The sequence below is a fragment of the Molothrus aeneus genome, chromosome 17 (assembly GCF_037042795.1).
Source record: "Molothrus aeneus isolate 106 chromosome 17, BPBGC_Maene_1.0, whole genome shotgun sequence".
Lineage (NCBI taxonomy): Eukaryota > Metazoa > Chordata > Aves > Passeriformes > Icteridae > Molothrus > Molothrus aeneus.
Window position 1 is genome coordinate 6,735,118 of NC_089662.1, and position 13,695 is coordinate 6,748,812.

Below are 13,695 nucleotides of genomic sequence, written 5' to 3' on the forward strand. Positions count from 1 at the left end.
TCACACTATTAGATACAGTAAGCCAGAAAAACGAAGTAATATAGAGAAAACATTACAAGAAAAAGACAATTACCACCTACCTCTGCCAACCACCTACCTGAGCAGGCAACAGCAATACCAGCAGTCCCCCCTGTAAAGCTCCAAAACAGGAAATTTACAGCAGGCTTCTTGCTTAAAGTGTCTCAGTAGAAAACTACACTTAACAAATTAACAAATTTTATATTTCTTTCAGACAGTACTATTGACTGAGAGTAAAAAAAGACAATTTACTACCAGAAGAAAATAAAACTGGTTTATGTTTAGTATTATGTTTGGTATTTCAGCATTGCCCATGTTCCAGAATTCAGTTCTGAAAATTTTCAGGATGTGTTGAGTCATTTATAATAGATTTAAACCCTTTGCTGTAAAGTCTTCTGAGAAAAACAACATACTTGTTTTTCTCAGTTACCTTTTGTAGATGCTATTTTGTAGTCTCTGAAATAAGAACCTCCCACAAATTTATGGTCTACAGGCCAAGAAAGATTGCTCTGAATGATTCTAACCACACAAAGATGAGTAGAATGACATTGTAAACTATTTTGTATTAGAAATATTTAACATGTAGGACAGAAGTGACCTCTAATTGTTTCTCCCTTGGCTATGCCCCAATCTCACAATTTGGTTACTTGATGACACTTAAAACTCTTTCAAGTTTATTTATTTGAAGACACAGTTATCAAAATAGTGATCTGTGAAATAAAACCAACTAGAAATATAAATAACCCTCTTTGCAAAACCTACTATTTCTCCATCCCTAACCCCACTCTCTTCTACCCAATCATGGATCTCTTCCTCCCCCTTAGCCGAACCTCATCCAGCTTTTTGATGACAGGACCAGATTTTTTAGACGTGGCTGCGTAGGTCTTTAGCAGAGCTTGGAACATCGCTTCAGTATCTGGATGAGTGCTAATGAAGGCTTTTTCCAGAACATACAAATCAACTCCTTTATCCTCTGGAAGACCTGAAATAAAACTGAGTCCAAAGTCTATCAACACCAGGTCCAGCTTCTCCGTGGGTGGCCGCAGGAGGAGATTGGCAGTTGTGAGATCCCCATGGATGATATCCTCATCGTGCATCCTTGCTAACAGCTCACCCATCTTCTCTGCTAACTTATGGAGGTCGCTGGTATCATTCCCACTCTTTTGTACTGAATAAATATGATCCTGAACAGTAATTGAGTCTACAATATCTTCAAGATAGATGGAGTTGGTGACATAATCCACGAAGTAGACCACTGGCGCTGGAATCCCTATTTAAAAGAACAAATCAAATGTGAGCAGTTAATTTACACAATTCCCAGCTTTATTTTAACAAAACACAACCGATAAAAGCCTTAAGCAGAAATGCCAGTTAAGATCACACCCAGCCACCGGTGATCCACCCCTTGGAGTGGCCTGGCCAACACTCAATCCAAGCCATCTGCACAGCCCCGCAGCCTTACACGGACCTGGCAGCTCAAACCTTTTGACAGCCCAGCCCCTCCAGGGGGAGCCTCCCCGATAAAACACACTCTGGGACACACCGAGGGCAAGACGAGCTTCAGGGGCACTCTGAGAGAGCAGAGCGCGTCGCCCCGGGCTCAGAAGCCCGGCATCCTTCAGGACGGCGCTAAGTGCCTGAAATCTGCCCTGAGCGACCTGAGGAGCCGGGGTGCTGGGGCTCACATTGTCAGTCCGTGTGTCCTGCCCCGGGGTGTGTCTGTCTGTCTGTCCGCCCTGCCAGGCAGCCCCAGCCCGGCCCGGCCCGGCCGCCCCCATGCCCACCTGCCCGCCGGCACCGCAGCAGCGACCGCGCCTCCTGGGCCATGCGCCGCCGGCTGAGGCGCTCCTCCAGCGCGGGGTGTCGGTAGCGCTTCGGGACGCGGAGCTTGGCCACGGCCGCCCGGCCGAGGAAGAGCCCGCGGTACACGTGCGCCTCAGCGCCCTGCTGCACCAGCCGCAGCCCCGGCAGCGCCGGCGGCGCCGGCGGCTCCTCCGCCACCATGGCGTCGCCCGCCCCGCACTCCGCACCGTCCGCGGCGCGGCCCGCGGCTCCCAGCTCGGCCCCCACGTCGGCCATGGCAGCGCCCGGGGCCCCGGCCATGACCGACCGCGCACCGCCCGCCTCCGCCTGGGTCGCCGCCATCGTTGCGACACACAACAGCGCATGCGCGGGGGCGCCTGTTCGGTAGAGCTCGGTAATGTCCGGCCATACTCGGCAGCGCTCGGTGGGCCGTGACGGAAAGGTACGAAGTGCCGAAGCGCCGCCCGGCTGTACCGCTCGGCCGCCCCCGCTATAACGCGCCCTGCCCCGCTCTGCTCCCGGGGCTGCCGGCGCTGCTTCTTCCAAACCCCTCCCTGTGCTTCCCCCCGGGAACCCTGCTGGCCTCTGCTTGCCTCTGGGTAACTGCAGCATGGTGGGACTCGTTCCCGAGCATCCCCGAGCCGGCGCGCCCTCCCGTGGTTTTGCCGGTGCAGGAGCGAGACTTGCAGCTGATCCAAGGCTCGCAAGGAAAGATGTTGGATGTGTTTCTTCCCGAGGTGTCAAGTGGGAGCTTGTAGTTCCCCCGAAGTTCTCCCAGCATCACTGTGGAACCCCCCTCCGGGGTTCCAGGGATGTCCCATCATCCCTGGGACACCGCAGTCACCACTGCAGCATCACCATGGGGGCTCCACCTCTGGGACATCACCACCAGCATGGTCCATCACTGGCTGTGCCGTGTGCCAAAAGCCTCTGCTGGAGCCCGTGCAGACCCACTGCAGCTGCCCAGGTGTGGCTGGGCTTTGCCCCTAAGCTGACAGGGTCAGCAGCCTGCAGCAGGGCTGTGCTGTCACCTCGGGTCCCCACGCTGGGCACCACCAAAGCTCCTGCCCCAGCTCTGCCATGGGCCTCTTATCTGTGAGTCAGGTGATTCCCCCTTCCTCCAGCAGCCAAGTCCCTCATTGCCATCTTATTAAGAGATGGATAAACCTCATTATCCTCATAAATCTCATTGGAGCAGTGTTTGGGTTTTTATGGCACCCTGAAAACCCACTGCCCCACTGGGTGATCTGCACCTACAGCAAATACGTTCCTCAGAAGATACAAGAGAATTCAGCCCAGTCCATGTCAATATGTTTTCAATTGTTGCTTTTGGAGGTGCCTCAAGTCCATTTTGTCTTTGTTTTCTCACGCACAGCATTTGTTTCCTTTTCAGAACATTTATATTTTATTAACACATTCCACACAGCTTACATGTCATTGCACGGTGGGATCATGCCTGGCAAATATTTATCTTGCTTCAGTGACAACTTTTAAACAACCTTCCCAAGGTTTCAATGATACAGATAATCCATCCTGCAATTCTGCCCACCCGTGGCACCCTCCTGCAGCTGTGGCAGGGCTTGCCCAGGGAATTGGGTGAATTCTCTGTGGCTGGAATTTGCAAATGCCTCAAACACTCAAATAGAGCAGGTTTTCCCGTGTTGTGAACAGATTTTATCAGAGCATCTGTGCACAGATACCCCCATAAATGCACATATACAACCTATAAGCAAGTGCTCACACATAGCCTTGGGTTCATTATTCTGGCAAACATGATGGTTTTCTCTCATGCTGGCTAAAACCTCCTCCAGAGCTTTCAAAATATGAAAGAAAATATTTTTGCTTTATTTCCCCCTTTATTTTATTTATTTAAATTTTATCTTCCCTGTGATTTCACTTATTCTTTTCTCTTTTAAAGCAATAAACAGTTGACATAGCCCTTGGAAACTAACTAGAGCCATTTACAATATTTATGGTATCACCCAGTATTTTTATTGGAATATTGGATCACCCCAGAGAACTGCTCTGAAGCCACAGACTGGTAAATGGTTTCATTATGTAACTCTGTGCTCCTGGTGACAAGCATTTACAAACTCTCCTTTTGCAAACAATGTAATTAAGTTAAAAATTGCAGCCCAGCAAACAAAGCTAATGGGAATCAAGACAGGTCTCATGGGCTCCTCCCTGGTGTCCTACAGATCCTTTGGCATCATGTTCAGCCCTGGAAACAGCTCTCCCAGCTTATTTAGAGATAGAGGCTACCATCCTCTGAGCTGGACAGATGGGAAAAGGGATGAGTTTGAGTTGTTGCAGGGTCCCATGCTGGAATCATCCCTAAAATTTACAAGGAAACAGGATTCCTGCTGGGACCAGCACTGCTGACCAGCATTGCCAGGGAACCCCTGGGTTAGGACATCCTAACAGAAAACACCTGCAGCCTGGCACCAGGAGGAGAAACCTCTCTGGGATGTAAATGAATGTGCAATAAATGCAATAAATGAATGTGCAATAAATGCAGCTCTTGCGAGCTGGCTCCATCCAGGCCAGCTGTGAGGCTTCTGCCAGCTCAGGGACCATCACTTCCATCAAGAACTGAATTGACTTTTGTCACTTTGGTCCCCTGAGCCCCTTCCTAAGGGTCAACCATAATAGAAGAAAATACTCTTGAGGGTGTGATGAGGATTCTTGAACATATCTTCCTTTTCCCAGGATGGACTTCTTTCTCCTGTTGTATTTGTATTTCAATTTGTCATTTTACAGCCTCTTTCAGGTGCTCTAGCCCAGAGGTAGAAAGTAACATTTCCAGCAATCACAGGCAGGTGGTGGTGCCAAACACAGGCTGCGGTTCCAAGGCAGAGCTCGGACTCTCAGGAGCACATTCCTGAGGCTCAGCCCTGGCATGGATGTGTCAGCCCTGGGGATGTGTCAGCCCTGGGGATGATGCCTCAGCCCTGGGATGGATGTGTCAGGTCAGCCCTGGGGATGTGTTAGCCCTGGGGATGGATGTTTCAGCCCTGGGGATGGATGTTTCAGCCCTGGGATGGATGTTGCAGCCCGGGGATGGATGTTTCAGCCCTGGGGATGGATGTTTCAGCCCTGGGGATGGATGTTTCAGCCCTGGGGATGGATGTTTCAGCCCTGGGGATGGATGTTTCAGCCCTGGGATGGATGTTGCAGCCCGGGGATGGATGTGTCAGCCCTGGGATGGATATCTCAGCCCCGGGGATGGATGTGTCAGCCCTGGGGAGGAGCTGTCCGCCTGCCAGGCAGGAACGCGCCCCGCAAGCCCGGCAGTCGGGAGCGAGATAAGGATCGAGATAAGGATCGGAGGGGAAAAGGCACTGCCGAGAGACACGGACTGCAGAGGAGGAGGAGGGGGAAGGCATCACGGGAGGAAGCAAGGACAGGAAGGTGCCTGCAGGCACGAAGCATTGGTGGATCCAACCCCCCCAGGGCGTTCTCAGGTGTTTTAAAAAAAGATTGGATGTGGCACTCGGTGCCATGGTTTAGTTGTGTTGGGGAATGGGTTGGACTTGATGATCCTGAGGGTCTCTTTCAACCCAATCATTCTGTGAATTCTGTGAATTCTTTCAGCTGGCCCAGAACACCCACTGGCTTCAGAAGGTGTGATAAGAAAGCTGTACTTTAAGGACCCCAAAGAAAGATTTTTTTTTTCCCTCCAAATTATGCCTGCTGTACATCATAGCAGGTTTTCACCCTTTTCTCCAGAGGGCAATAACCCACAGCCTCCACAGTGTCCATGTGACAGCTGCATTTCTGTACACACTGGTGTCATTTTTTTGTCCTCCTTTGGTAAACACACCATAAAGCTGTGCTCACCTGTGCTCACCTGTGCTCACCAAGACCTCACCTTCTTGTTGTCAGTTAATAATATTTCTTGTCCTGACGGAGACCAAGAAGCCTCCAGAAAATGTTCAGGTGGCAGAAAAATAAATGCTGAGTGACCATAGAGAAAAATGTAATTTATTCCTTCTCACACTGAAATAATTTCAGAAAGAAGGGATTGTTCAGGCAAATTGGAGATCATGTAGCCAAGAGTGAGTTTGCCCTGAGGCTGATGAGGACTCCAGGTTCTCTCTGGCTCTTTGCCTGGCATGATGGGGAATAATGAATGGGAGACATCTCCTCCAGTTCCTAACACAGCTCACCCAAAGTGCCTTGGCTTGAACTCTGGGGGCCAGAGATCATGGGCAAGATCACAGTGCATCCCCTGCATCCCCCTGTGCTCCCCAAATGTGGAACATTAGCCCAGACACAGCCATGTAGTGTTTGCTGTCTGCCATGAACTGGTTCAGCTTCCAAGTGGCCACTCCTTTCTTAGCAGGTTTCTGTGGCTTTCCAGCCGAGCTACCCAAAAACATGAATAAACTGTCAATCTCTTGTGCACTTTCTGAAGGCTTTCTCGTCTAGAGAGAGCTGCACAAGAGCAGCTCTGCTGGCAGTGAGGAGATTTCTCTTCTTGCAGTGAAACTGGGGACAGAGCTGACATTCCAGCCACCAGAGCCACATCCTTGTTTCTGGACTGTGAAAAATGCCTATTTTATGATTGGCTTTTCACAAATATTAAAATGAATATTATATCTGTTGTGTAAGAAAGTAATGCTGTATTAATTCTCTTAAGTAGTTTTAGGTTATAACAAAATGTTAAAATAGAAATTATGCTATGTGGGATACTTTTTTCCTAAAGAAAGGATTCGCACTGAGATAGCAGCCACAGGACACCTAAATCTTTCAGAGAATTTATTGCTCCATTATCAGGAGAAATGAACTTCCCACCTCGCACGGGCAGGATGACGCCGTTAGGGCTAAGAGGAAGAAGCTGACACTGACCAGACAGAATCCTGTGTTTGAATGGAATTTATGCATCATGTGTGAGCTGTATGAATATGCAACAGGCTATTGTTTTAAAGGGTTAATCTTCTGTTAATGGGTGTCCTTTTTCGGGCTTATGCTGCCTAGGAAAAGGTAACTCTTAGTTTCTATTGTCTCATATTGCCCTAATCCAAATTATCCACATTATTATTACTCTAACTGTTTTACTATTTTTAGAACCATTTCATTACTATTAAACTTTTAACATTTTAAAAACAAGTGATTGGCGCTTTTCACACGGACCGAATCACCGCGCACCTCCGTGTCCCGCCGGGCTCCGCCACCCCCGGGGACCCGGCTCCGCTCCCGGCATCGCCCCGGGCCGGCGCAGCGCCCCCGGGCCGGGACCCCCGCCCCCGAGAGGGGCGGGCAGGGCGACTACAAGCCCCAGGCTGCCCGGCCGGGGGCAGGGCACAGCGACGTGGCTCCGGCCGCCGCTCCGGGCCCGCTCCGCCCCGCTGCGCTCCGGGGCTCGGCCCCGCCATGGGTGAGTGCGGGACGGGACGGGACGGGATGGGGGGCACGGGGGCAGCCGGGGAGGAACGGGAACGCACTGCCCCGGGGAGGAATTTCCAAACAAACAAACAAACAAACAAAAAAGTTTGCAACTTTTGCTAAAGGCTTGGGTGCATCCCCCGCCCCTTCCTTTCTTTCTGTGCTGTTTTTAGCGGTCCCGGCAGCGCGTACAGCGAGCAGAGGAGCCAAGGAATTTCCTGTGGTTCGTTCCCGCGGCTGTCCCGGGAGGGGAGCGGGCTCGGGAGCATGGAGGGAGCTGGGTTTGCTGTGCCGTGCGGATTGCTTGGCCTTGCTGCGAGCAGAGCCCGGCTCAGCCCGGTGCCAGCCCCAGCCCGGCCGGACAGAGGGTCACTGCCCTGTCCTGCAGCACGGTGCTCCCACCGGTTTGCTGTAGGGAGAGAATCGCCTGGCACAGCTCCTTGCTCCATCAAACCTTCTGTCCTCATGCGGAGATCTGAAGAGTCCTCAAATTCCCCAGCTACGTCAGAATAGACCATACACAAACTGGATTTCAGTCAAAGTTCATAAGCCACGAGTGCTTATTAAGTTAACGAGAAATGCAGCAAAACCTGATGAAATCAGCCATGGGACTGTCTGTCTAATAGAATTTGTGGCCTGAAGCTAATGGGATGGCCACTTATGCCATATGTTGTCAGCAGATATTTTTTCTAATTATCTGCATAACATGGACAAGGAGTGCTAAAAGCAGCGCAGATGGTCACTCAGAGCATGGTGGGAGGGACTGGGATAGCTGGGATGGCATAAGTAGCACAAATAAGGGTTGCAGAATAAATAAAAATAATTGTATTTATATACAGCCATCACTGAGAAATAGCCTTTATTGATAACGGTAATTAAAAGCCAAGCAGAGACACTTCCCATTAAACACAGCTTGTGACAGGAAAAAAGTCCTTCAGCAGGGTGAGAAAAGTTTCCATGGTCTGGTAGTTGTGCCCACATTTTTTCCATGTACAGCCTACCAAAACTGTGAGTATTTCTAATTAAATAAAAGAACACAGATAGCATTACATGCTGCAAAACAGCACAAACCCCAAAACTAATCCACTTCACCTATGCTTCAAAAGTGTGATTGGAGGTGAGATCAGTGTCACTTCTGTCCTCAGAGGACATCAGCTCTTGCCTCAGTGCAATCCCTGCTGGTGGAACAAACATGGCTCATGGTTCACACATGGTCACCCCTTCATCCCCTCCCCGTGGTGAGAAGCATATGCAGCACCTTGGTTTTGTAGGGTTGTTTGAGGTGTTGTTGGTTTGAGTCGCTTTTGCTGCTGTTTTTGTCTTATTTTAGCTAAATTTGCATACTTAGGAAACTGGCACACTCAGCCCTGTGGGAAGGGCAAGGTCAAAGAGTCACTTCTTGTGTTTGAGGGTGGCAACAGTAAACTTTTCAGCTCACAGTGATGTTTGTCCTATGGGCCTGGACCAACTTGAGGAGTCTGCAATTGATTTGGGGATCCTGGGAGCTGTGGGCTGCAGAAGGAGAAATGAAGAAATCAGGGCCACCCCACAAAGTCATTTTTGAGCAGGGTTTTTAACCATAATATAGGAAGTAAGAATGCAGAACCTGCAGGGAGAGCTGGTTGTTCCACATGCACTGAAATGTGAAAATGATAATGCAGAACCAGAAAGCAGAAGCTGCATTTCCTGCCCAGAATGGATTTTGTAGTTACCATCAAGAGATACAACAGAGGATCCCACTGTACAACTCCAGGCACTGCAAATCACTGTCCTGCACTTAAAACCAAGTCTTAACTCTGTTTAAAAGTCCTGATTTCCAAGTTCTGCACCCTAAATGAGTACCCCTGCAGTTAGTGGAAGTCTGGTGGGTTGTGTGACTGTCTGCAAGTGCCTCTATACATGTGACTTAGTGACCTATGGGGGAATTCCACATCATGACTTTGTTGATGGAAAATTGTGGCTGTCCTGGGAGAGTTCTTCCAGCCTGTGCATGCTGACAGTTTGTTTTATAGCATCAGAAAACTGAACCTAGCACTGCTTGCTTGTTTTCCAGGTCGTGCACTGCTGGTCCTCCTCTTGTCAGGAACAGTGTCTCTCCTGGGCGGGCTGATATTTGGATACGAGCTGGGGATAATCTCTGGAGCACTGCTGCAGCTGCAGGCAGACTTTCAGCTCAGCTGCTTCGAGCAAGAAGTTCTGGTGAGCGCCGTCCTCATCGGAGCCCTCGTCGCCTCCCTGGCTGGGGGCATCCTCATCGACCGCCACGGCCGCAGGAGAGCAATCCTGGTCAGCAACCTGGTGCTGCTGGTGGGCAGCCTCATCCTCACTCTGGCCAGGTCACTCACCATGCTGGCCATTGGGAGAGTGACCGTGGGCTTTGCCATCTCTGTCTCATCCATGGCCTGCTGCATCTACGTCTCAGAAATGGTGGCTGCTCGCCAGCGAGGGCTGCTGGTGTCTCTCTACGAGGCGGGAATCACCGTGGGCCTCCTGCTGTCCTATGCACTGAATTATGTCTTTGCAGACGTGGATGAGGGGTGGAGGTACATGTTTGGACTGGCCATTGCCCCGGCAGCCATGCAGTTCCTCAGCATCCTCTTTCTCCCAGTGAACCCAGTTAAATTAAGCTCGTGGGACTCAGACTGCCAGAAGGGCCTCATCCCATTGCAGGACACAGAGGACAGAGCAGCAGCCAAGCGGGAGCCCTGTCAGGAGAAGCATTACTCGTTTCTTGATCTTTTTAGGACCAGAGACAACATGAGGAGGCGGACTCTGGTGGGCCTGGGGCTGGTGCTGTTCCAGCAGTTCACTGGGCAGCCCAATGTGCTGGGCTATGCCTCCAAAATCTTCCACTCGGTGGGGTTCCAGAGCAACTCCTCGGCCATCCTGGCCTCAGTTGGGCTGGGAGCAATCAAGGTGGTGGCCACGCTGGTGGCCATGGCCTTGGCAGACAGGGCAGGCAGGAGGGTGCTGCTCATGGCTGGCTGTGTGGTGATGGCCATGTCTGTCACCACCCTGGGCCTCACCAGCCGCATGGCTCCGCTGGCCATGGCCAGGGACTGCAGGGCAGCCACAGGCCCCAATGCATCCCAGAGCCTCAGCCAGCACCCCCTGACCCCACCTGTGCTCCGCCAGGCTGCTGTGTCACCTGTCCCACCTGCGTCAGGTGCTGCCAGAAGTCAGGCAGGCCTTGGTTTTGCTGCCACAAGGAGCCTCACGGAAGTTTTTGGCAGCACTCAAAGCAAAGAGGTTGTTCCTAATCCTTCCCTCACTCAGAAAAGGGACTTGGCAGGTCAGTCCAGGAAAGGAGCACTGCAAAGCACCGGCCCCCCTCCCAGTGCTGCTCCCTGGGAACAACACACGGTCTTAAATTGGATTACACTGCTGAGCATGATGGCTTTTGTGAGTGCCTTCTCAATTGGATTTGGGCCAAGTAAGTGTGGTGTTTATCCTTGCATTAACCCAGAGAATAAAACTAGGGCTGATCTGCAAGCTGCCTGCTTGAACCATTCCTTGTGTATCTGCTGTGCTGAGCAGCTCACTGTCTGGGAACTGGAAATATGTCCCCTCCTGGCCCCTGAATCATTTTCTAGCACTGCAGCTCTGTCAGCTACAGCACTGGAATAACTTTCTCTTCCATGCTATTCACTACCCTTGTAAAGCTGTTTTTTTCTCTGAAGTTCAATGGAAAATCAGAGCATCCTACAAACCCTACAAGCACTACATAAACTTCCTGTCACCCTGGTGAGGAGGAAAATACAGGGCTGAGGACAGAGGGACTGAAGGGACTTTGCTGTGTGATTATGAAAGTCAGTGCAGAACTGGAAGTTGAACCTCTTGAAGTTTCTCCATATCAATTGGGGTTCTTTTATTCTATTTATTATTAATTGTTTTTCATCAGATTAGATTAAAGATTAGTTATTGCTTTCTTGTAAATTCTACTGTTTCCTGGCATGTAAAGGCCTTGATGTGAGAAAACAGCATTTAAATCAAGAAAAGAATGTTAGGTGAGCAAGGAGCAAGTCTCATGGTTTTGACAGCCAGCCTGCAAATTATTTCAAGCAAAATAACCCCAGGATGAGAGAGACTTAAAGATATGCATTGCTTTAACTCTGATTTTAGCGCAAATGCAATGTTGTCTCCTTAATTCCACCCTTTTCTCATTTCTTTACAAAGAGCATGACCTGACAGCAGGCCTGTCAGATCTCTTCGTCTCCTGTGAATGGAGTGACCAGCTACTCTGCCTTCTTCTTTACTCCCTGGGCCTGTTTATTGCTATTTCATTCCTGCATGAAGTGTTGAGCACAGGAGGTTTGCAGTGTTCTGCTGTGATCAGCCTCTGAGATCGATGAATGTTTGACACCAGCAGCAGCAGGTGCTGGGTGAAGCCAGAGTTTAAACCCCCTGCTGAAATCTCCCTTGCCCATTTCCCAAACAAATTGCTTAACTCCATGCTGTCTTTGTGATCTCTCTAATCTGTGCAGTGACCTGGCTGGTCCTGAGTGAGATTTACCCTGCTGGGATAAGAGGAAGAGCCTTTGCCTTCTGCAACAGCTTTAACTGGGCTGCTAATTTACTGATCAGCCTCACCTTCCTGGACCTTATTGGTAAGTAGCCCCTTCCCCTCCCTCACCTTCCACAGGGAAGGTGCCCACCATGAGCCATTTAGAGATTAAGTGGCATTTTGAACAGTGAGGACTTGAGGCTGGAGTAGCTGTGACCCTTTGCCCCTGAGAGCAGCAAAGCCAGGCATCAGCAGCTCTGGTTAGAGCCTCGTTTATAAAAATCCCCAGTTGCCCACTGGGCTGCACTGTAGCACCACAGTTTCAGGAAACAGAGTTTCAGCTTCCACAGAGGCAGCTTTACAGCACTGCTCAGCAGGCACTGCTGGCCCTGGGCCTCAGCTGCCCTCTTCCCCCTGCTGTGGCAAAGCCTGGCATGCACCAGCCTTTCCCTTTGCCAATTCTCAGTCCAAGCCTTGCAGATAAGGAGTTTCCCAGCTCTCTTGAAGGCTTCACAAAATAAGGTGCCCCTGTCAGGCACCAGTGGCCACCTCACAGTAAGGAACCAGTTTCATTTGTACCCCACAATGTGACTCCTACACTCACACACCTGAATCTCTGCAGATGCCATTGGATTCTCCTGGATGTTTCTTCTCTATGGGCTGATGGGAGTGATGGCTGTTGTGTTCATTTACCTTTTTGTGCCTGAAACAAAAGGACAGTCCCTGGAGGAGATAGAGCAGCAGCTCTCCAGGAAAAGGTAGGTGTGCTGCTGTCCTAGCAGGAGTGCTGCCTTTGGGGGCTGCCCACTGCCAGCCCCCGGCCTCTGTGGCATTGCTACTGAGAAAATAGAAAATGTCAAGTTTGTGGCAGGGCTGTGGGACAGGGTGGGAAAGCTGCAGTGCCTTCATCAGCAGGTCACTGCCCTGAGCCTTGCAGTTGTGCTGCTGCAGGGCAGTAGTGACACTCAGGAAAAATGGGTTAAAAACCAGGACTCATGGTTGAGGAGAGGAGAGCAGGACCACAACATGGGACAGGAAGGGTAGGACTGGGAGGAGGCAGGAGGGGATGATAGTCCTGTCCTTTAACCTTAGAATAATCCCAGGCTGATCCTTCTCCTCTGAGGCAGAGACATCTCATGGAACATCGGCTCCCACCTGGTAATTTTCACACAAAGCTTGTTATGGACTAGGGAAGATCATAATGTGGTTTTGCCATCCTGGTTGTGATGGAGATGTCAGGGCAGGCGCTGCTGGAGCAGGGGAGATGGTGCTGGTGCCGAGGGGAGGGAGCACACAGCCCTGGGGGCAGGAGGGGTGCCTGCTGTCAGCCCTGCCCGCTCCCTGCTGCTGCCCCTGACCTTATCACTGCCCAGCAGGGTGTGGGAAGCAAATGTGCTCAAGCAGAGACGTGGAAGAGGAGCCAGCTGCACACATGCACTGTACCAGAGAGTGGAGCACTCCAGCAGCTCATGAAACCTGCCCAGAGCATCGAGCCTGAGGAGCTGCACCAGCAGAGGAGCAGGCTGGGCCACCAGGACACTTCTTCTCCGGGCCCTTGAACTGGTGACCTCTGGTCAGTGGCAATTCTCCCTGCAGTGCCCTGGATCTGGGAACACACCAACAGCCTGTCCTTTGGGTCCTTGGAGAATCTCTGTTCCCAGGCAGGGAACACATCCTTCCTTTGATATATTTTAATTTTTAATCATTTGTGTCTCCTAGCATTGAAGAGATTCATGGTTTTATACGCAGGAATTAAAGCACGGCTTTTGCTGGCGATTTCTCCATCCCTGAGGCTGGTTTGTGAGCAGGGTGCGTTGTTTTCCATGTCTCGGGATGGGGCCGGGGAGGGGCCCCGCACGGTGCCGGCCCTGCCGCCAGTGGGCACCGGCACCGCCCGCTCGGGGCTCCGCGGCCCGACCCGCAATGCCCAAAATCAGAGCCCCGCAGCCCCGGAGCCCCTTCCGTGCCTCCCCACACTGTGC

The 13,695-nt window shown here is 51.1% G+C and overlaps 2 protein-coding genes across 2 annotated transcripts; one reads left to right on the forward strand and one right to left on the reverse strand.

The window, feature by feature from the left end:
* Nucleotides 1-278: 278 nt before the first annotated feature.
* On the reverse strand, nt 279-2,163 carry TP53RK (TP53 regulating kinase). The gene is made up of 2 exons (XM_066561618.1): nt 1,803-2,163; nt 279-1,288 (listed from the first exon to the last, which is right to left on the reverse strand). Exons 1-2 carry the CDS (start codon nt 2,161-2,163, stop codon nt 810-812), a joined length of 840 nt encoding a protein of 279 aa, XP_066417715.1. The 3' UTR covers nt 279-809.
* A 55-nt stretch (nt 2,164-2,218) lies between these two features.
* Nucleotides 2,219-13,489, forward strand: SLC2A10 (solute carrier family 2 member 10). The gene is made up of 6 exons (XM_066561855.1): nt 2,219-2,291; nt 2,431-2,565; nt 9,263-10,642; nt 11,694-11,816; nt 12,336-12,471; nt 13,090-13,489. Exons 1-6 carry the CDS (start codon nt 2,219-2,221, stop codon nt 13,184-13,186), a joined length of 1,944 nt encoding a protein of 647 aa, XP_066417952.1. The 3' UTR covers nt 13,187-13,489.
* Nucleotides 13,490-13,695: the final 206 nt, after the last annotated feature.

Excerpts from the sequence above, each read along its gene's own strand:
- SLC2A10 (XM_066561855.1), top strand. The coding sequence starts at position 2,219 with ATGTCCGGCCATACTCGGCAGCGCTCGGTGGGCCGTGACGGAAAGGTA. Across the intron at positions 2,566-9,262 it reads GTTTCTTCCCGAGGTGTCAA|GTCGTGCACTGCTGGTCCTC; the intron begins GTGGGAGCTTGT and ends CTTGTTTTCCAG. Across the intron at positions 12,472-13,089 it reads CAGCAGCTCTCCAGGAAAAG|GGTGTGGGAAGCAAATGTGC; the intron begins GTAGGTGTGCTG and ends ACTGCCCAGCAG.
- TP53RK (XM_066561618.1), bottom strand. The coding sequence starts at position 2,163 with ATGGCGGCGACCCAGGCGGAGGCGGGCGGTGCGCGGTCGGTCATGGCC. Across the intron at positions 1,289-1,802 it reads GCTGCGGTGCCGGCGGGCAG|GGATTCCAGCGCCAGTGGTC; the intron begins GTGGGCATGGGG and ends TCTTTTAAATAG.